General features: G+C 45.6%; 1 protein-coding gene across 1 annotated transcript in view; it reads right to left on the bottom strand.

The window, feature by feature from the left end:
* Window positions 1–21332, bottom strand: part of PELI2 (pellino E3 ubiquitin protein ligase family member 2) — a gene marked incomplete at both ends in the record, with an annotated part of 62809 nt that extends 41477 nt beyond the window's left edge. Inside the window, one exon of the mRNA XM_079537787.1 lies at window positions 21256–21332. Within this exon, the coding sequence (XP_079393913.1) occupies window positions 21256–21332 (77 nt within the window). The remainder of the gene's footprint in view (window positions 1–21255) is intronic.
* Between the last annotated feature and the right edge of the window lie 984 nt (window positions 21333–22316).

Below are 22316 nucleotides of genomic sequence, written 5' to 3' on the forward strand. Positions count from 1 at the left end.
CCTTCCCTGAAGACCTACAGCTGCAATTCCACTTACAGATTTATGCAGTTTTACTGGTGAAGTCTATTCTACCTACTGGATCACCTATTTCTCTCCAGCAGTCTTTGTGATTAAAAGCTAACAGGAAAACCACCTGAGAAGAAGGTTTAAAGGGGACCGACCCCCTAGAAATCAAATGAGGCCCAAGAATTAGAAGTCCTTATCTATTTAGGGATGCACTTTGAAGCAGTCCAGCTCTATATCCACCACACCATCTGCAGATCTGAAATAGTTTGTCTGTAGCCCTACAGAAGCCAAATTAATGGTCACTCACTGCTCAGGCTGCAAGAGCAATCCTATAGCTGCCAACTAGGAAAAGCAAGACAGTAACCCAGAATCATTTTTCATAAGATTACCATTTGGCATACATAACCAACCAAGTTTGCCTTACAAGAAAACGTGCTTGGGGAGTTTGTTTTGTTTTGTATATTTTTTTTTTCCCCCCCAAAAAAGATGGGAAAAGTGAGGCAGACAAGGACACACAGCCTGCTTGCTAAAGCCCTGGAGCCCAGCCTTGCAGAAGCCCTACTTACAGCATCCAACAGATACCTGACAGCTCTATGGAAAATAGCTTCAGCTACACGTGGGCAGTACCTGGGGACGTGAGACCTGAACTACAGCACTGCTGAACATTCCTAAGCAGATAACAGATTTGAGATTATGCTCTCAAATTTAAGCGCTCTCAAACATAAAGCCAGACGTGAGGACTGCTTTTGATAAAGAGTCCCAGAGAGCCATGAGTAGTTCAGAGCTTTGGGCTGGGTTACAGCTCAACTTGTTCTCCCACTCCTGTTTTCACAGGGAAGATCACTTTGTCTCTCTTAAATATTAACAAAGATTCCCCAACACAGCAAAAAAAACAAACAAAAAACACTAACAGAAACAAACCACTTAGTTCACACCAAGCCTATTTGTTTTTGGAAGCTTGTTAACTCTGTGCAAGGAGAGTAGAGCTCAGTTAACACAGCTGATCCTAATCCCTAAAGACTGATTCCATATATCCATGACCCACAGGGAATGAATACAAGCCCTCAAAGTGTGAGTGATTTGATTCTGCAGATCCAGTCTTTTTGGATACTGAGACAGGAGGTTTAGGTTGGATATGAGGAGGAAGTTTTTCAGCCAGAGGGTGGTGAGGCACTGGCACAGGTTGCCCAAGGAGGCTGTGGATGCCCCATCCCTGCAGGCATTCAAGGCCAGGCTGGATGTGGCTCTGGGCAGCCTGGGCTGCTGGTTGGCAACCTGCACACAACTGGGGGTTGGAACTGGGTGAGCACTGTGCTCCTTTGCAACCCAGGCCATTCTAGGATTCTAAGTACTGTCTTTCAGTGACGCTATTACCACGATTATGTCTATACCTTTCCTAATGACAACATTCCTCCTGCATGGATTTGTGCTTGAAACCCAAAAAAAACCCAACAACTCCTGAAGAAATCATGTGAGTAGCATCGTTACTGGCTTTACACTCTGCAATGACATTTGCTGTGCTGGTACCATTGTTAAGCAGTCCTGATTTTATGCAGTTTTGCTGAAAGTCAAAACCGGACTTGGCATGGTTATCTTGTTTGGCTTTTCTCATGGTCGCAGAACAATCAGCTGCAAAGGCCACTTGACTTCAGGGTTTTTTTTTCCCCCACCCTTGTTTAAAAACTGTTTAAATTCTGAACAAGAAAAGAAAGAAGCCACTCCAGGTTAAAGGCCTCTTGGAACCTAAATAGAAAGGAAATGCAAGCAAAATGAAAGCTTAATTCGTCCATCCTGATTAGCACTGACAAGTTTTCACCAAGGTTTTCTTTGTGCCAATTTCTTCATTTCCTTTATATGAAAGGGCAGGAGGATTTGAGTATGCACAGCAAACAGCAAAAACTAATTACAGACTCTTAAGTTTCATTCTGATCAGACACTAGTGAGAAGCAATAGGACAATCGCAAGGCATTCCTATGCATTTCACAGGGAGGAAAATAGCATCAGATTGGAGCCTTTTCTCCCCACAGCCAACAGATGCAGCCCAGTACGTTTTCCAAGTGCCTCTCAGAGGCAGCAGCACCGGGACAATCAGCATTATGAACCTCTCAGGATAATTATCTCCGTTGATAGCGCTGTTCCTTGCAAATAAGGGAGTGGTGCTGGCATTTCTCTAACTAACAAAGCCAGTTTCCAACAGATTTACATCAAACAGTTGAGGACTTTGGTATACCAAATGACATGCAAACTGCAGTAAGTTTTTCCCAGGGTTGGGGTATGTCATGGAAGCTTCTGCTTTGCTGCTTGGAAAGCAAGACCAACCAGTAATGCTTCCACTGGCCAAAAAGGAACAGCCTGACTTCATTTTCCTCACTATTGCTGACAGCTCCACTGCAGACACCGTACGTTCAGAGGCCATCCCATGCACAGGCTACCATTCCATCTCACAGACTCAGCTTTGAGCAGGCAACAGATGTTAGAATGGCTCTAATTTACGAGAAGAAAGCACGACTTTCCTGCGCTGAACAACAAAGCCACTAAAGCATTAGTGACAGCTTTCATTATGAGGTCAGACTTGAGTGAATTTTTTCCTTTTAAGTCCATTCTGATGCCATATTTGGTATCACACAGTAGTATATGCTCAGCACATACCAGAAGTCAGTCTGGGCTTACAGCACGCTTTTTACCATCACTGAACCAGTGTGGGCCAACACCGCTGCCAAAAGCAGCAGTCCCACCCTTCATTTGCTATTTTGTCCCTGCCCCAGTGCAGCTTCTCTCCCTGGTTCACATGCACTGGAAATAAAACCAGATTTATGCTTTAAGTTTAGTTTAAACCACATCAATTCCTTGCTCTCTGGTTCACTGCAAGGCCACAGAAGCATTTTTATCAGCAACAAGGGAAAAAATGGCACAGAGGACGGGAGAAAAATTCCTTTGGCAGCATTGCAAGCCTGCATTATGGTATCTACAACATTATAAGTCTAAAGATATATTATTTGCCTTGGCAATAACCAACCGCAGGTTTTCACAACTATAGGCTAAAGCCCTTTCACAACTAAAGGAAAGCCCTATTGTGCTGAAGCATCCAATTTTTCCTTTCATGAACACAGATTAAATGGGAAAAAAAAATCCACATGCTTGTTTACATAAACACAAACAGCTTCAGTATTGACTGCAAGATATATGAGCTTACAACTCCTGTTAGGTAATTCCACTGAGAGTATTTTACATTCTGAACAGTACCCTCTTCTATCACACTGAAACGTTCATTTTGAACACAGAAATGCTGTATTACTTCATAGGATCATTTGAGTTGGAAAAGATCTCCAAAGGTCACCTAGCTAAACTCCCTGCAATGGGCAGGGACATTCACAGCAGTGTGCACCTTTGGCAAAGCATGCAGTTACTTGCTGGTCACTGAATGACAGAATACAGCTTGTCAGAACTTCAGAAAGTCACCTTGTCTATCTTCAACTTGAAGACCCATTCCAAAGCATCCTCGATATTCCTGCTTCAGCCTGGAAAGCCCACTCCTCACTGCCATACAGACAGCATGCTGCATACCTTCAGCAGTTGCATCCTAGGATTTCAGCATCTTTTGTGTTAAAACTCTCACCCATGCATTCAACAAGGGAGACTCCAGTCAAAGCAAGGTTCCTGCACTTCCTGTCAATAACCTCTGCTCATGCTAGAAGATTTCATTCCCATCTAATTTTTGTTTCTTTCTGAAGAAAAGGATTTTAAGTTAAGGCTACTTCAGTTACTGCTGTAAGAGTTTTTGTTACTATGCCTTTAGCAACAAGTAACTCATGGGTAAGCAAAGAACTTCCATCCTTAGTTTAACAAGAGCCACTGCTCCACAACCATGGCTCTTGGGTCATCCTGAATGAGAGGCCCAGTCTCACCCCAGACTCTGTTGGTGAAGATCTCTCTCCAGGCAGAAGTGCTTCCTGATCACCACACCAGCAGTACAGGTTAACAAAACAGTCCTCCTGTTGAGCAAGAAAATCCAAACCAGCAAGTTTGGAAGTCCCAAATAATCTCATCTCTTTCCCCAATTAAGGCAATGTTTTTGCATCTGTGAGCTTGATTATCCCTGAGAAAGGCATGTTGGCATAGTTAGTTGTGGCTAAATCAGCATTTTTCCCCCCTAAGATAAATATTTGTTCCTATAACTTGCATTTGGGAAGCCATTTTACACCTGTAAACACCTTACAATGCATTCCCTTCTGTGGGGCTTTCAAAATATCCAGTGTGCTCACCACAAGCATCTCTTCCCCAGCATCGTGCCTTAGCAGAGCTGCCTCATTGACTGCCACCTGTACAGTCCCAGAGCCTTCAAACAGAGAAATGCAGTCTAATCTGGCAGCTCCTCCAATTCTTGGGTAGACCATCAGTAAAGGCCGAGTTGGCACGACTTGATAGTGACTAGAGGCAAGAGTTTTACTTGTCAAACAGATTATTTGAAAAGCCTGTTATAGATACGGACCCCTACAAATGCTCTTCTACTACACTCCAGAAGTTCACTCCTAATTGCTTGTCTCCTAAGATCTTAGCAGACACCTTGACCAAAAGCTATATGCCAGCCCGATTGTGTTTGTATGGTCAAATACAGCCAGCCCCTCTTACAGATCAGGATAAGTGTGGCTATTCACACCATGGAGAAAGTTTCTCAAAGCCTCCTGCAACACATCAGATAAGCTAGAACCTCCTTCCCACGGTACACGGATAAACTTGAACCTTATCTCCTGAAAACACTGCACGAAGTCACACGCGAAACAGTGGGGTTCTCTGGGGTGAACTCAATTCTCCTTCACCATTCTGAAAAAGAACCAGTTGTTCTCCTGGTTCCCATCCCTGGCTGAGGCAAGGAGCCTGCTTCTGGCTGCTGCGACCTCCTCCTGATTTGCCATGCAAGGAGCTGCCATGCTGTGGTTCACATTAATTCACAGGCTGGCTGCTCAGCCAATACTCCTCCACACATCCCCATCCACCATCAGCAGGAGGACTCTGTAATTGTAGCAGCTAGAACATAATTAAAAAACCTGTTTAGTTCTATTTAGGACAATATTTAGACATCCTCCTGCAAGTTGAGCTTACATAATATAGGCAATCCAGGAAGATGCACACCTGATCCGTACGCATTTCTACCTCTAGGAAAAGATGCTACTGGCTTGCAAATACCATGTTAATCATATAGTGCAAATAAAGGAAATTAAAAGCACTTCTTACACTTCCAGTTTCTTTCCAAATTCCCAAGCCTCTCTCTTACTCTCCCACACACTGCTATGGGAAATAATTTAACAGAGCAAGTAAATGCAGAAGCAAAGAGGTAAAAGCAATGCGTCTCCAAGTGAGGAATGCAGGTGTGGCGCTTCATCACTACAACTTCTTGTAACGTATGAAGACTGAATCCCACCAGAAACCTAGTTTTGAGACTTGTGCAAGCCATCTGGCATTTCTTCTGCAGAAGGGGGATCTTAATACTGAAACTTCTTATCGCTCCAACCAAGCCTTGCTTGCATGTGGTTTGCTATTTGTCCTAGATTGGAAAACACTGTTACTTTTACTCTTGCGAAAGCAAAGACGGAAGTCCTTTGTCACAGCTTCTGCAAGACAAAAGTCTCTGTAGAAAACTCAATTGATACTACAACCTTGGTTTAACTATTAAAGGAGAATCTTCAACTGCACTTATTACCGACAACAAGGAATTTGGCATTTCAAGAAGCAGCAACCGAAGATATTTGCTGCACAGGCTTCTGTGAGACACCTCCACACACAGCACAGGAGTTTGATTAAATGCTCATACACCTCACAAGCATGCTGATGTGGACTACCAGAGCCTCATGATGAGCTTCAATTAAAGCAGCCTGACAGTTTCAAACAACTTATTAGCTGAAAACCTACACAGACATCCCAGTTAAATACTACAGCCAGAGACAGTACGAGTGAAGTCACACCCACAACATGCATTTCTCAGAAGTCATCCATAATCACTTGATTAATGGGGAAAAAGAGCAGCTATCTTTAAAGGCAAAAAAAAAAACACCACAAAAAACCCACAAATTTAAGACAGTATTACCCAATTATAACATAATACACTGCAAGAGCATTCAAATGCAAAAGGTTTTCTTTTTGGAAAGCAAAGGGTAAGAGAACCAGTTTTTCACACAATGACTTCCTTGACAATCCTTATTTCCAGCATTTTCCTGCTACCACCCAGCACTCATCTAACAAGGAGGCAATTTTGTTCAGTGCTTTAAGCCCATCTTCAAAGCTGTCAACTGAAACCATTCACCAGAGCATCAAATCAGCAATGCTAGAGCACAGCAAAACACAGGGTACACACTAATTAAGTTCATTTCAAAGCATGCTTCTTCACTAGCTACAAGAGCTTGAAAGGTGGGGAAAGCACAACGTTTAGAGAATCCTCTTTCCAATCCCAAATCTCTCATATTAGAAAGCACCCAGATGAATAGCAGTGCCTAACTACAACCTAGCCAAACACCACTGAAATTATTCAACCCAGCATTTTGTTAAAATGAATACAAATAGCTTTTGCTGTGTTGAGAACAAGTCAGATGAACACAAAGTCTCACTCAAAGCAAAGTACGACGCATAGCTGGGTTTGGAGAGAAGCAACAGATGCAAAAGCAGAAGACTGCACATCCAAAACACAGTAGACTTTTAGCATCCACACGTTTCAATACGGAAACAATTTATGGGCCTCTCAAGCAGATCAAAAACAGCTGGGAGTTTTTCAAAACTAAGACAAATGAGACCTTATACAGTGCAAGGGGACTGGAGATCCTGTGACACACCTGCCCTGCCACACCAAGCACGTTCCCAGCCTATCTGGGCTTCATACCGACTCAAAGGTGAAAAAGCAAACTGTCCAAATTGACAGCTGAGGAATGAATAGGAACACCACCATCTGATGTCTGAAGCTTCACTACATTTATCATTATAGAAAAAATGCATTGGATCCAAAGGATCATCTGGTCTATTAAAACAAACGCACGACTCAAACAAATCATTTTCTCAGCTGCCAAGTGCTTTCTTTAACACGCTATCAAGGACTATTTGACTGCTCACATTTTTATAAACTGAAGTGGTAGCTGCCTTATTATTTCAGTTCTCCTCCAAATATGAGCAGCTGGAATATCTTTGTGATTGCACAGACAAGTAGTTCCAGGGTCTGTTGCTTACAGTATTTTCAAACACTCAAGCATGACAAGAATCTTTTTAGGTTCCTTCCAATAACATTAAGCGTGGAGAAAGAAAACTTACATCCATTTTGTGAACATAGGTGATCTCAGAGGCAAAGTACTCAATAGAAAGTGAAGCACTTAAGTCCAGAGAACATCAGGAAGCAGTGCAGCGTTACACCCAGAACAGCCAGAAAGGAAGCGAGCAAAGCCCATTCTTTGCTAGAAGTGTGTATATGTACCCTATTAAGAAAAACAAACAACAGAAACACCCTACAGGTGAAGTCAGTTCTTTAAATCTGGTTATGAGGAATCATCTCAAACCTACTGGATCAGTGGAGGTTTGCAAGCATTGTTGCACAGCTGACTGTTCCCTCCACAAGTCTTGATATACCAGAAATTATCAGTGCAGTAATCCAGAGAACTAGTCTGGGATCTGTACCATTTCTGATGGCAAAGTATATCAGCTTTACACTGCACTGCAAAATTCTTGATCTCTTGTTCTTCCCTCAAGACAACTTCCCAAGATGTTACAAGAAATAAACTCAACTTCTCAACAACTCAACTTCTATACCAGCGTGATCACAGAAGACAATCCCATAAATATTTAGGAGTTACAGTGAATTTGCATATACACTTATTGAGAATGACTCATATCATAGAATGGCCTGGGTTGGAAAGGATCACAGTGCTCACCCAGTTCCAGCCCCCTGCTGTGTGCAGGTCGCCAGCCAGCAGCCCAGTCTGCCCAGAGCCACATCCAGCCTGGCCTTGAATGCCTGCAGGGATGGGGCATCCACAGCCTCCTTGGCAAAACATGACCTGAAGTCACATAAATGATGTATGCCTGAAGCTCTTCCTTTCTAGGAGCTCAGAGATTCCAGCCTCCAGAAGATTCCCACTCTACAGCTTTCTGTAGTCCCATCAGTGCCTGCCTGAACAAGAGCTCTGCAGTACCAGCACCCAGATGGGAAGGCACTCCACTCTCACTGATGCACTGATGCACAGTCAGCCACAAGCAAGACTGCTCACACACAGAAACAAGCACAGAAACCCTAAAGCCACACAGCAGGCTCGCCAGCAGTCAAATCTGTTGGAGGATCGAAGTTCACCCATAGCTCACACAATGTGAATCCCAATGGTCTATAGAAGTGAAACCAAGTTTAAAGCCATACATAGAGTTGTCTCAATCTCCTTCCTCCCACCCCCTCCCACCATTTTTTTTTGAAAATCCAGTACCCAAGGTCAGTCAGCACACCAGTACAATTCTTGTTCACTAGCTTCTGCAAAACAAGCCACACCGTGTGTTTGTCTCTAAATATCTACATTCCTTTGATTTCGAAGGCAAGGGAGCACCACGCATCAAACTGAACCAAGAAAACAGGACCTGTTTCAAGCACTATCTCCCAAAGTACAGGCTATAATTCCAAACGGTATTACAGGAGTTACAAGCAGCATTTGCAAGCCAAACGGAAAAGCAACTGCACAAGTAGAGCTGATGATGAAACTGCAGTTGGAAGTAGCTTCCCCAGCAAAGCACATCTGACAAGAGCTAGTTCAGACACACAGAAATCAAGTAACACATTAAGCTGACTGGCTCAGGAGATTCCCTGTCACCCTCATCAGCTTTTATACTTGACATTCCAACGGGGCACCAGGGCCATAAGATGCTGTTTTCAACTGAACAGAGGAGCACGTGATGCTAACAAATGCCTCATTACACTGCTCTGCTAGCAGATGCGGATGTACAAATACATATATTAGTACCTATATATAATCCTACATTTGTAAAAGTTTAGATATCTGCAGAACATATGGATATGTACACCTTTTCTCCCTTGCCTACCTAAATAGACTGCATGCATGTTAGAGAAAACAAAGAGCATATTCCTTCGTTACCCTGTCAGTACTCTGGCATTATACTTGTAAAATCCTATGTTTTAATTCCTGTTAGCTATTTTACTTTCCTCTACAGCTCTATCAAAAGCAGAGGGAAGAGCTTTGGCATTTGTTTCTGTTAAATAGAAGTCTCCTGTAAGAGATACCACCTCAGGAGGTAGGAGAAGATGGTTAAAAAAAAAAAGTAGTACAGAAATACATTGCATCAGCCTGTTTTAACATCTTATATCTCTAAAACTTTCAAGTGCATCTTTTGGAAAGGCCCACTATAACATAACAAGCCTGAAGTCTACTAGAAAAATATTCACATCTGGGCAAATCCCAAACAAGCTTCTCCTTCTGGATTTTTGGACTGATTTACAGCCACTGGGAAAGTGTGACTTCTACCCTCTGAGAAAACTAAAGGCTTATATTAAGTAATACAAAATGCCAATCTGGGTTTTGAACTGAGCTCGTACACAAGAAGAAGAATCACGAGGTTGCAGAACTACAGGGGACATTATCTGGAATTCCCAAGACAAAGTTTCAGACTGTCTCTGAAAAGCTGGTTTTCTAGGAAAAACAGACACTGATTCTTCCAGGATGTCTTTTTCCACTGAAAAAAAAAAACAGAGAAAAGCTGACATAGCAGAAGTATGCATCACAGTAACTCAGTTCTATACACAGAAAAATCACAGAATGGCCTGGGTTGCAAAGGAGCACAGTGCTCATCCCGCTCCAACCCCCCTGCTGTGTGCAGGTCGCCAACCAGCAGCCCAGGCTGCCCAGAGCCACATCCAGCCTGGCCTTGAATGCCTGCAGGGATGGGGCATCCACAGCCTCCTTGGGCAACCTGTGCCAGTGCCTCACTGCACAACACTTAAAGGTTTTTCTAGTAACAGCCAGCTACTTCCACCCAAAGGCGTTTCTCTCCCTTCCATTTACAACACAATGAACACGTTTACTATACTCAGATTTTCTTCACAGCCACCTGGGTCAGGCCCTAAGACACAGCCCTGGCTGCCTGCAGGGATCACAGCACTTCTGCACCCAGACTGCCTCAGTCTGGTTAGCAGCAGTGACAGCACATCTGTGTTTGTTCCCATTCACTCAAGGCTGACATCGCACAATTATTACAAGCAGTAGAGGTGAAGACACAGTAGTGACAAAGAGAAGAATCAAAAGCAAGGAATTTCATAAGCTAAAGAGCCAGCAAAGCATGATTTCCTCTGGGCAACATGACTTGCAGTTGGATCCCTTCTTTGTCTACTAAGGTGACAGCTCCAATTGAACAACTTCTGCAGCTGCGAGGCAATCACAGTCACGTGGATTCCCTGATGTCTAACGAAGCAGGGGGAGTGGTGGGCTGATTTATGTCACAGAGTCTCCTCAATAGAGCACAAACAGCATCGAGAGGCTGTGGAATAAAAAAATCAGTTCAATGACATCCTTCATTTCCAGTTACAGACTACAGCGTCACCTGCCACTACCTCTTTCAGTAAATCACTGAGTATTCAATAGAGGCAGATGGAAAACGACTGCAACGCAGAGCCAACAGTGCCAGCAGGTTGAGGATGTGGTGTCCTCCAGCAATGAGACTGCCTCGGCAGCAGGGGAGCAGCAGCCATCTTGCACACTGCCTCCATCTGCCTGGGTCAGCATCCTGATCCTGCCTATACCCCATGGCTGCCCATCACAGTCTAAAGGAGGCATCAGACCCTTGAACAGTCTGTCCCATTGCACCTAAACACTACCAGGCACTTTTCAGCCAGAGGGTGGTGAGGCACTGGCACAGGTTGCCCAAGGAGGCTGTGGATGCCCCATCCCTGCAGGCATTCAAGGCCAGGCTGGATGTGGCTCTGGGCAGCCTGGGCTGCTGGTTGGCGACCTGCACACAGCAGGGGGTTGGAACTAGATGATCATTTTCTGAATATTAAAAAGCATCATACATGTGTGCAAGCCATCAATTTCCTCATTTAATTGTTTTGCTGCCTTAACTTATGCACAACAAACTGATTTTTAATGCGTTTCTCCAACCCAACACAGCACAGCACAGAGCATCTCACTTTTTACCATGCAACATATTCATAGCAAACTTCATCAATTCACAAAACCGAGACGGCTGTTTCTTCTCAACTGCCATCTCTGCCCAAAACTTACAAGTCAGCCAATATTCTTTTCTGGCTGGGATCTGAATAGAGCCTGCAGTTGGAATCCAGCCAACCCAAAATCCAGTTCCTTCCTTCCTGCCTGCCTGCACTGGCTACAGAATGCCCAGAGGAGAAAGAACAAATCACTTTTGCCACAGAAAGATTCTGCTTACCCTTTAACAAAGTATTATTTTACACACTGCTGAGAGATTTCCAGTAGGTAAAGCTTTAACATAAACTTCTTGGAGAAGACTGGTCTAAGGTGCAAAGTAGCAATACGTGATCAGAGGCCAATTCCTGAAGTCACATTGCGTATAATAAACCTTGAGCTTGACTAAGACCCTGCTAATCACTTAAACTCCCGCTATGCTTACAAAAGGTACTGTACTTTATATTTTGTAGTCTTCCTGAATCCTTAAATGGAAAGGTATTTGCTATATCACACCAGCCCCTGCATACTGGAAACTCACAACTTGAGTGCTATATATCTAGTTTTACTGCAAGCATTACAGCTGGAAATGTGATTGTGCAACCAAAGAGATAAAGCAGGGCTGAGCCAGCAATGTAACAGCATTTTGTGCTCCAATGCTGAAAGTAAGGCACAAAACAGAAGTCAAACATTAAAGCTCTTCTGCTCTGACAGCAAAGAGATTGTGAAAACATTGGGGGGGGTGAAGAAAAGGCTTATTTACCTCCAGGAGAGAAAACAAGGAACACATTTACAAGTGCTTTAGGGAAAGCTGTGTTAGTATTTAAATGGGTGCAGGGGTTCACTTCCAGACATGGTTATTTAAGAAAACCTTCTGGAAACATTGAAAAAACAAGTGTATATCCCTAAAAACAAGTGAGCAGCTTGTGTTCTGCACCCCAGCAGCCTGATCAAGACATCTGAAGAGAAATCTCACCATAGACCATAAGACCGAAGCTTGCACAGATGCTGACCATAGAACCACGTTCCTGGAACTGCTGGGAATGCCAGCATATCCCATGGGCAGCTGGGCCATCTGAAGGAGCCTCTCATCTTTCAGACTTTGCCTGGGTCCCATGAAGATAAGCTGAAGACAAAAAAAGGAGTAAAAAAAGCCATGCAAAACCGATCTGTTCAGCTATTGCCAAACTTCCTTTTCAGATTCAGCTCTGATGGAAGGAGTTACTCAGCTGCTCACTGTCAAACTAAGTCTGCACCCTCTTGATCTGCCCTAAGATCAATTTGCTTAATTCGCTGCTATGCTTTGGCCAAAAACTTCTGAGGTATTGACAGTCCACTTAATGAAACCTTCCATCAGAATCAGATTAGGGAACACTTACGAATGAGTGGAAAGTGTTGCACTTGAGTCAGCACTTAAGTCCCAAATGCACACAGATTAAGAGAACCCCTTGAGAGCAGCCCTGCAGAGAAGGACTTGGGGGTCCTGGGGGACGAGAAGCTGGACATGAGCCAGCAGTGTGTACTTGCCAGCCCAGATGGCCAACTGTGTTCTGGGCTGCACCAGCAGAATGGGGGTCAGCAGGGCAGGAAGGGATTGACTCCCTCTGCTCTGCCCTCACGAGCCCCCATCCAGAGCACTGCATTCAGGCCAGGGGTCCTCAGCACACTAAAGATTCAGAGCTGTCGAAGGGGGTGTAGAAGAGGCAGTAAAGATGCTTAGCTTAGAGAGCTGGAGCAACTCTCCTACAACGACAGGCTGAAAGAGCCAAACTTGTTCAGCATGGGGAAGAAAAGGCTCTGGGGTGAACTCAGTGTAGCCTTCCACTGCTTAAAGGGAGATTACAAACAGGAAGGAGATTGACTTTTCACATGGGCTGACAGCAATACAACGAGGGAGAATGGCCTTAAACTAAGAGAGGGGAGATTTAGGTTGGGTATTAGGAGGAAATCTGTACTCACAGGGCAGTGAGGTCCTGGCACAGACTGTCCAAAAAGCCATCCCTGGGGCGTCCAAGGCCATAGATGGGGTCCTGGGCAGCCTGATCCCAGCGAGGGGGTGGCCAAGGCCACAGCAGGGATTAATGGGCTTTAGGGTCCCTTTTAACTCCAGCCATTCTGTGATTCTATGGTCAAAGCCTCTGCCCACACAACTGCTCCAGCAGCAGGGACACAGACACACACAAGGCCACAGGCTGCAACAAGAGGTCATGCACTAAACCCATGAATTCTGAACTCTGTGTTGCACTGGGAAACTGTTCTATCAAATATTAAGACGGAAAAAGTAATTCAAACAACTTACATGCTTGTTAGCACAGAGATAAGGACAATGACTATGAGGTAATAAAACACAACCAGACTAAAAGATTCCTCTTCAGTGCCAAACTCCTTTTTGAACCCAAAGGCCGAGATCCACAGCTGCTTGCCCTCGGGGGTCCAACGCAGACTAGAAGGAAGTCAAGCTGGAAGTACAGCAACATTTTGATTTATTAGTCAGTGTTCCATAAAAAAACATGGTGATCCATGGAGATGGACAGCATCCTGCCACAGGATGTACGGGGAAGCACAAGCTACAGCTTTAACATCTTTCAACAATTCAGCCTCTCCCATGAAGAGGTACACATGCACATTACTCCTGTTTCAAAGACTACCACTACACCATCACTAAATCAGACAGCAACAAAGTAAAATCATGCTGCTTCATGTGAAGAAATACAGCTGTGCTTATATCAAAAGTTTCAGCCCATTAACTTCTGTGTCTAGACTAAACACTTCTTTCACTCTTCCTAAAGGCACGTGCTAGGGAGTTTGCACATTTGGTCTCCAGTTTATTTGCAATACGCAAGAGGAGATTTGAGCTTTTAGATGCTTCAGTTTGTTTTGTTTACTTTCATGCAGTGACTAATTGTCTTCACAGTCAGTACCGCTCTGTCCCTGACATTTATATGCCCTAAGAGGATGCACCCCATATGCCTGAAGGTTACCTATTTGTTTAGGTATTATTCTCCAAACCGGATGGCTTTAGTTAAGTTCCTTCATGACCATTTATCAATTTACTGGATGCTAAAATGAAAACAGCATACACGTTTCAAGGTGAAGAGTAACCTGAAAGCCTGCTAACCACATCATCAGTACAGCTCAGCGTAAGGACTGCTTTCTAAAAAGCACCGTTTAATCAATAAGAAAAAGATTATGCCAGACTTTCTCCTCTGCCCTCATTTTCTTCAGTGTAAGGGAGCGTTTTGCAACAGGGGTTAGTTTAACGTTACAGCACTCAGAGACAGAAGTGTAGTAAGTACTTCTTGACCTTCTCCTTCCTTAAGCACACCATCAGCTGTCTTTGTTTCCTCGCCTGTCCCCATTCATTTGCGGAGGCAGCACAATGAACCGACATTTGAAGCAAGTTTTTGTCTCACTGTGTGACTGGCTGCTTTAGTCTCTGCTTAACACAATTAACTGCTACAGTCAGTAACACAGCTATATTATAGTTAATGTAAGCAATAAAATGTGACAGATGAGTATTAGGTCAGGATATACAGTGTACTTAAGTCCTACAGTAAAGATGATATTGTTAAATGGAAGGGAAAAAAAGATCTCTCAGCTGAAGTAAATCACTTGCAGAAGCACAAGATGTGGCTCACCCGGTTTCCCTGCCCATCAGAGGCACAAACTCCTGCTGACAGAAGTGTGCCTAACAAGTCCTCGGCAATCAGCACTTTGATATCAGGCCTAATTAAGCTCAGCTCAAAACTTTGTTTTTAATGAATGAAACTGCTCAGCACTGCAGATGTTGCCTGCGCCCGCTCTCACAGCCATCTATTCCACCTATCCAGCCTGTCTGTTGTGAAACAGAGGAAAGCTTTTAGCTCAACTGTTCTCTCTTCACCCTGACCCAATAACTGCCATTATTAAGCAGCAGCAGGCTGATCTCACAGGACTTCACAGCCCGGCCCTGGAGGAACAGAACAAAACTTAAGTGCAGAACCGCTGATATTTGCACGCACTGCTCAGAAGGCCCCTCTGTGAGCAGAAGTTGTATTAATCACAGCAATGCAAGCCCCCGGTCACTTTGTCCACACTGCACTCAGAACACAGTCATTAAAACCCCACATTCTGCTGCCACACAGCCCTTCAGTAAGAAGCCTCCAAGGACTTATGGAATGTTTCTACTACTACTGTAGTGTGCATTGCACAGCCATCCACGGGACACAAAGACCCTGTGAGATAGCACTTGCTGTCACATTACAAGGCTGAATGCTAAAGTGATGCTATAGAAAGGGCACAAGTGACTGGGGAGTGACAGGCTGCTCCTGCATCCATACTCCCAACAAGCTCATCTGCAGCCCTGGGAGCCCCTTCTGCTCTCAGCTGTGCTGCTTGCTTAGTGCAAGGACCAGGACCTGCTCTAGGCCACTAAGAAATAGAATTAAAAGAATCTAATCCCAAGTGTTACTTACAAATTGGTCCCTCCAAAGTATCCATAGAGCATGCAGACTCAGAAATAACCTGCAGAAAGCTACACCAGCAGCTGTCCAAAGCCCATATTTTATATCATGTGCTAATCAAAGAATTGTCACTACTCAGCAAGAGCTGACAAGTAGCTACCAACTGAAGAAGAAAGTTTCACACCTCACTGAGGCAAAGATCTGTTACATAGCAAATATAACCCTGGTACAAGCGACAGACATTTGTGTAGGCATGGAAATAACCTCTCATCTAGATCAGGGTGGCCAGAGTCTTTCTTGCTAAGAGAACATGAGGAGTTTCAGCAGAAATAGGCTGGGAGTAGTAGAGGGGACAGAGAGATGGAGCTGGTGGAACATCCCAGCCTCTACTTAAAAGGTAAGAGAGACAAAAATCTGAACAGCATGCTCAGGGGAAAAAAGCACATTTAGAAGAGGTTCCTCTTCAACACAGCAATAGCATATTTAGGCAACAGACAGAAGTAAAAAGGATGCTGCATATGCTAGCATTCCCATTCCTGTCCCTCAAGGTTTAGGTTTGGGACGAGCATGATGTAAAGGTTTTCACTGCTGACCTTGGGGCAGAGTGGAAAACAAACACCAAGTATACTTGCTGATAAAATACAAAGCACCCTGAACACAAATGAGATTTCGCTACCCAGGCAACACTCAGTACACCTGGAAGCCTGAAAGCAAGTTTCTGCATGAAGCTAGGAGGCTGAACCAAATCATCCTCAATTCCACTTGCCTGGCTGACCAAGGGACAAATGAGGCAATTAGGACACAGCACAGTAACCAAACAACCCTAAGTGACATCAGAAACACTGCTACTAGACACAAAGCAAGATGTAGAATGCTCCTTGTAAGGCTACATACCCATACTAATCACAGATACTATGAAACTGAGAGCCAAACCAAGTGTAGGCAATATCAAGAAGAAAAACTGTCAAACCAAGGGCTAGCTCAGCCCACCTAAACACCTGTTGTCTGTATGTTTGTAAAAGCTGCTTTAAAACTTTTCTGCTGCCACTCTCAACTAATAAACCCCACCTGCAGCAAGGCAGGTTGGCTCACGTTCACCCAGCTTCTCCTTAGCCTGGAGTACACAAAAAGAAGGCTGCATCTTCCCAAAGCATCAAGTTGACATGTGCTATAACTGCTGAGAAATAATGATTAAGCAAGTTAAAGGGCAACATTAATTCCATAATAAGCGAGTATAAAACAGCCAGAAGTTCCTCACCTCTCTGGAAAAAATCTGTTCACTAGCAACCTTGCAATCACAGTTGAGAAACAGCCTGCTGTTACAATGGAGCACGAAGGAGCTTGAACAAGATACTGCTTTCAGTAGCAAAAAGCTAATCTTAGTAGCCTAGGAAGTCATTTCTAGTTTTATAGGCTTTTTTTTTTTTTTAAATTAGAGGTAAGCAGACTTTCATATTATCTGCCTGTTTACAAATTCTAACTGAAAATGGGAAGCTAAGAATCCCTGATTCTGCCAAAGTAGGAAAGTAGCAGTTAGAGAGCAGTGACACACTGGAACAGGCTGCCCAAGGAGGCTGTGGATGCCCCATCCCTGCAGGCATTCAAGGCCAGGCTGGATGTGGCTCTGGGCAGCCTGGGCTGCTGGTTGGTGACCTGCACACAGCAGGGGGTTGGAACTGGATGAGCATTGTGCTCCTTTGCAACCCAGGCCGTTCTAGGATTCCACTGTCTTCTGCTTCTACATGTGTGACCTACAGCCTTGCACATGCCAGAGGAGTAGCACCACTTCCCAGAAGCACCTGATTTTATTTCTCCATAACAAGCATCCAACACGCAGATATCTGATGCTCCGAATGGCTTTGTTTCACATAGCTTTTTGCTTCCCGTGTTTGAGATTTCTGCTCTCCAGTTTGATATCAATATTGTGATGCTGTGAACAAAGCCTATAGCTGAATACAAATCTGCATGCTGAGGAAGTCAGAAGTACTCCAAGGAATATGATAGTCACACAGAATGTTTTCTTTCTTACCATAAATGAAGCAGAATCTTTGCTCTACTCAACCACAAACCAGCTTTCATTAAGAAAACAAAAAACTCAAGTCCATCAATGAAGTCTAATGCACATTTTAAAATAATGTCCCAAAGCAGAACCAGAATTACCTAAGCAGCTCCAATAATGCATCTATGCCATACAGCATGGAAAGTTACAGAATCACTACAAGCCTTAGGTTTGTATCAGACAGCAAATCCACATAAGCACAAGGTAATTCTCCAGCAGGATGCCACAGCCAGGATGACCCTCCCTGCCTTCAGCCCGTAAGCAGAAGCAAACAGATGCCAAGGACAAGCACAGATGCTACACTGCTTCTGCCTTCAGCAGCATGACTGGCACACTGCACCAGCCCCCCTTGCTGTGCAGTTGAAGGAGATGAACAAAAGAGTTCCAAAAAAGCCAAACAGATAATTTAACAACTGGAAACGTGCTTAAACATAGGAAATACTTAGAGAACTTTATTTAGCTTATCAAGAAGGTAGTGATTAAGAGGAACTTGGAGCAGTCAGAAATAGCCTGTATGAGAAACAAGGGTCTAAAAATGAAAGTCTCCCAGATTAACACAAAGGAATGTGCTTCAAATCTGAATTGCTAATAGTATGGAGTGATCCATCAATGAGGACAGCTTCCCAAAAGTTAAGGCAGAATCTATCACTGTAAACATGGATCAGAATTTTATATATCTTTCTGAAAATTTCTTCAAGCAGAACTACAGCATGTCTGTTCAGCAGGGGGTCCAGTGGTCCTCATTAACCTGGCAGCAAGGTGCTGTTGCTGGGTAGTTGGACTGGATGACCTTCAGGAGACCCTTCCAACTCAAAGGATTCTATGCTGAATTGCTTCTCTAACATCAGGGCCAAAATCCTTCTGTTGCTAGAGGTCTCTGCCTCTAAGACATGCTTCCCTGGTATTCCTGTGTCAGCTTACACCATCTTTTCAAGGCCATGCTGGATGGGGCTGTGAGCAAACAGGTCCAGAGAGAGGTGACCCTGCCTATAGCAGGGGGTTGGAACTGGATGATTTTAAAGGTTCCTTCCAACCCAAACCACTCTATGATTCTATGATCTTACCATCTGAAAACAGCACACTGACACCACTAAATAGTGGATAAGTCTGCAGAGATGCAATCCCCTCAAGGGGATGGTTTGGTTTTCTATAGCACAGCTCTGACCACATGCAGCTCTATACGAGCAGCTACCAGACCAGCCAACCAGCTCATTAAATACCCCAATGCTCTACTGAGGTGCATGCTACTGCATTCAGCTTCTCCTTCACAACTCCCTCCAGTCCCATGTTCCACAAAGCATTAAATGGAACACTGCTCTGAAGGGACTTCAAATAAAGGCTTTAAAAAAATAAAAATAAAAATGACTGCGAATGCTTCCACTTCATCAGAAAGTCCACAGCCCTCTGTGAACAGATGATGTTAGGAGCAGATGTACACAACCAGATGATCTCTTCTTTACCAGCCATCTTGACCTGTCTGGCTTGATTTATATAAACTGCTTTTGCTCACTACAACACAGATTATGTAAATCTCAAGAAACCCTTCACCAAACAAGAACTGCCACACCACTTGCAGACGAGCAGCCTGCAGAACACAGTAGCACATCCTGGTGGGAGAACCACCTCCTGCCAAGGGAACACATTCCCCTTGACATTAACACCAGGAACAGAAGAACCCCATGCAATAATGCTAAGGCAGAGCAAGAACAAAAGAATCACAGAATCACCATAGAATGGCCAAGGTTGCTAGAGACCTCAAAGATCATGAGGCCCACCAAACTCCACATTTCATAGCAGCCCAGGGCCCCATCCAACCTGGCCTTGAACACCTCCAGGGATGGACGGGGCATCACAGCCTCTCTGGGCAGCTGTTCCAGCACCTCACCACTCTCACAGCACACAACTTCCCCCTGACATCCAACCTCAATCTGCCCTCTCTCAACTTACCACCATTTCCCCTTGTCCTGCTGTTATCTACCCTTTCAAAGAGTTGATTCCCCTCCTGTTTGTAGGCTCCCTGTAGGTACTGAAAGGCAATGAGGTCACCCCACAGCCTTCTTTTCTCCAGGTTGTACAAGCCCAGCTCCTTCAGCCTGTCTTTGTAGGGGAGGTGCTGCAGTCCCCTGATCATCCCTGTGGCTCTCCTCCAGATGCTCTCCAACAGCTCCCTGTCTTTCTTGTATTGGGTGCCCCAGACCTGGACACGGTATTCCAGATAGGGCATCACGAGGGCAGAGTAGAGGGGGACAATCACCTCCCTGCCCAAAAGATGAAAGTTCTACCATATCAAAAAGAGAGGTCTCGGCAGCTCACCAGGTAGGCCAACTCCTTTGTTCATCATCATCATTCTCCCCATCTAATTTACAAGTCTCACAGCTCCAGACGGGTTATGACGCTGATGAATGACTTCTATGTCATTTTTTCCCCCCCCTTCTTTTTTAAAGCTACATGGTATCCCAAAACAACTTTTTAAAATTAGCTGTGAGGTCATTCTAACCGTTTAAATCAAGCGGGTATGACAAGAGCTGCAGTGCCAGGCTTCTGCATTTTACAGATCTCCGTTTCACTTCGAAGAGAGCAGATTTACGCCTTCTTAATTACACCGAACTCCAGATTGCGTGCTTTTAATACAAGGCAGGTATTAATGCATGTATTTTTAACGCTGCCCAACAGATGCTTGCTATGTTCTGAGAATTTCTAGTTGCAAACACTGAGTCACCAAAGAAGAAAACAGAGTAAGTTTGTGTTACCCAGGCTGGATGTGGCTCTGGGCAGCCTGGTTGATGACCCTGCACATAGCAGGGGGTTGAAACTCAACGATCACTGTAATCCTTTTCAACTCAGGCCATTCTATCATTACTTACAGGTTAAAACACCTCACGGGAAAGGTAGCAATCGGCTTTAACGGCGTAATTAGCGAAGTCACCGCATTGCCCCCCGCCTGTCACTCCTCCATCACAACGCGTCTGGCGGAGGGGAACGGCGGCACTCCGCATCCGCGCTGCCCACAAAGGCACCGAGCGCACAGCTCAGCCCGCAGCCGGCCGCTTCGCGCTACAAGGACGAGATGCGCGTTTTCGGCAGCAGCCGGCTCTCAAATCCAAAACCCACACCGCACGAAGTTTATTTCATCTTCTCGGCGTTCCAACGCGCGGCGGGGAGGAGCGGGACCTCGGGCAGAAGCGATAAGCGGAGATCGGTGCGTTTCCACACGTTAAGATCACAGCCAAAACATCCCGTACTTCTGTTACTTTCAGCCGCAGCTGAAAACAGCGAAGCAACGGAGAGGAAAACGCTTCCAGCTGCGCACAAAAAGCCTCCGCGGCACAAGAGCAGCCCCGATGCAATTAAAGACCCGAGGTGACACGGCGTTGCACCGCACCATTGTTAGCGGCGGGGCCGCGCAGCCCGGCTTACCCTCCATTTTCACGAGGGAAGCAGCTCGCACGGCCCTTCACGAGACTGAGTCGGACGCTTCGCCCTAATGGAGTTACTTCCACTGGAGCCTCTGAGCCCCTTCCCCCTCCCCGCTCTCCTCCTCCTCCTTCCCTCCCCATCAGGACGGCCCGACCGCAGCGCTCACCCCAGCACCACCAGCTCCCCGTACTTGACGGGCTCCTTGTTCGGGGCGCAGTGTTCCTCCTGGCTGGGGGAAAACATCGGGGCGACCGCCGCCGAGATCACCCAGCGCCGGGTGCAGCTCCCGAGCGGGTTCCGCGCTGCGCCCCGCACTGAGCCGGCGGTCGCCCGACCGCGGACACTACACTCCGAGGGTCGTACCAAGTGCTGGCGGCGGGGGGGTGGGTAGGAGGAGCCAAGCGGCGCCCTCGCGCCCCGCTCTCGTTCACCGCCTGCGGAGGGGGCGCCCCCGGCCAGCACCTCCCCTTCGCCTCGCCGCGCGCGCCCCCCCCCTCCTCCGGTCGCGAGTGGTACGGCCCGGCTCTGTTATGTAAACATAGAGTAAAGGGGACGGGGCCGCTCTTAAAGGGGCCGCGCTGAGAGTTAGAGGGGGCGGGGCTGCGTGGGGAGGTGGGATCGCGTCTCTAAGTGGGGGGTGTCCAGAGTCAGCGTGGCGTGGAAGGAGATAGTTTGGAGCTCAGGTGGCAGTAAACCCAGACTTTCTGTGGGCTCACACCCAGTACTGCTCACACCTCAGCTGCACCCAGCGCGGCCTTCCTTCCATTCCCTCCAAACCCAGCAGGAATCAGCCCTCAAATGGTATTCGCTCAGCCAGGCTCGAGCTCTCTGCTCCAGGAGCAAGGAAAAGTCATTGTGGTCTTCACTCAGAATCTTCCCTGAGCACAGAGCAGGAGTGGGCCCGGCTTCTCCTGCCCAGAGCTTTCCCATGGCTGAAATCACATTTAGCTATTAATTTTCACAGCGATGCTATTTTTCTGCCATCCCTGGTGAAGAGGTGAAATGGAAAAAGCCAGCCAATCTCACAGGGCTGCGGAATGGAGATCTTCCCAGGGGCTGTGCGAAGAAGACAAGGTTTTATTAAAGACAGAGAGCTGAATTATTACGGATTTATCTTCTTTATTGCCCTAACAAAATAGAAAAGAAAGCTGAGCTGTAAGTCACTGTCGAAGAAAACAAATACAGCCTGGAAAACAGTGAGAAAAACAAACCTCCTGGCTGCATCCT

The sequence above is a fragment of the Tetrao urogallus genome (assembly GCF_951394365.1).
Source record: "Tetrao urogallus genome assembly, chromosome: 6".
Lineage (NCBI taxonomy): Eukaryota > Metazoa > Chordata > Aves > Galliformes > Phasianidae > Tetrao > Tetrao urogallus.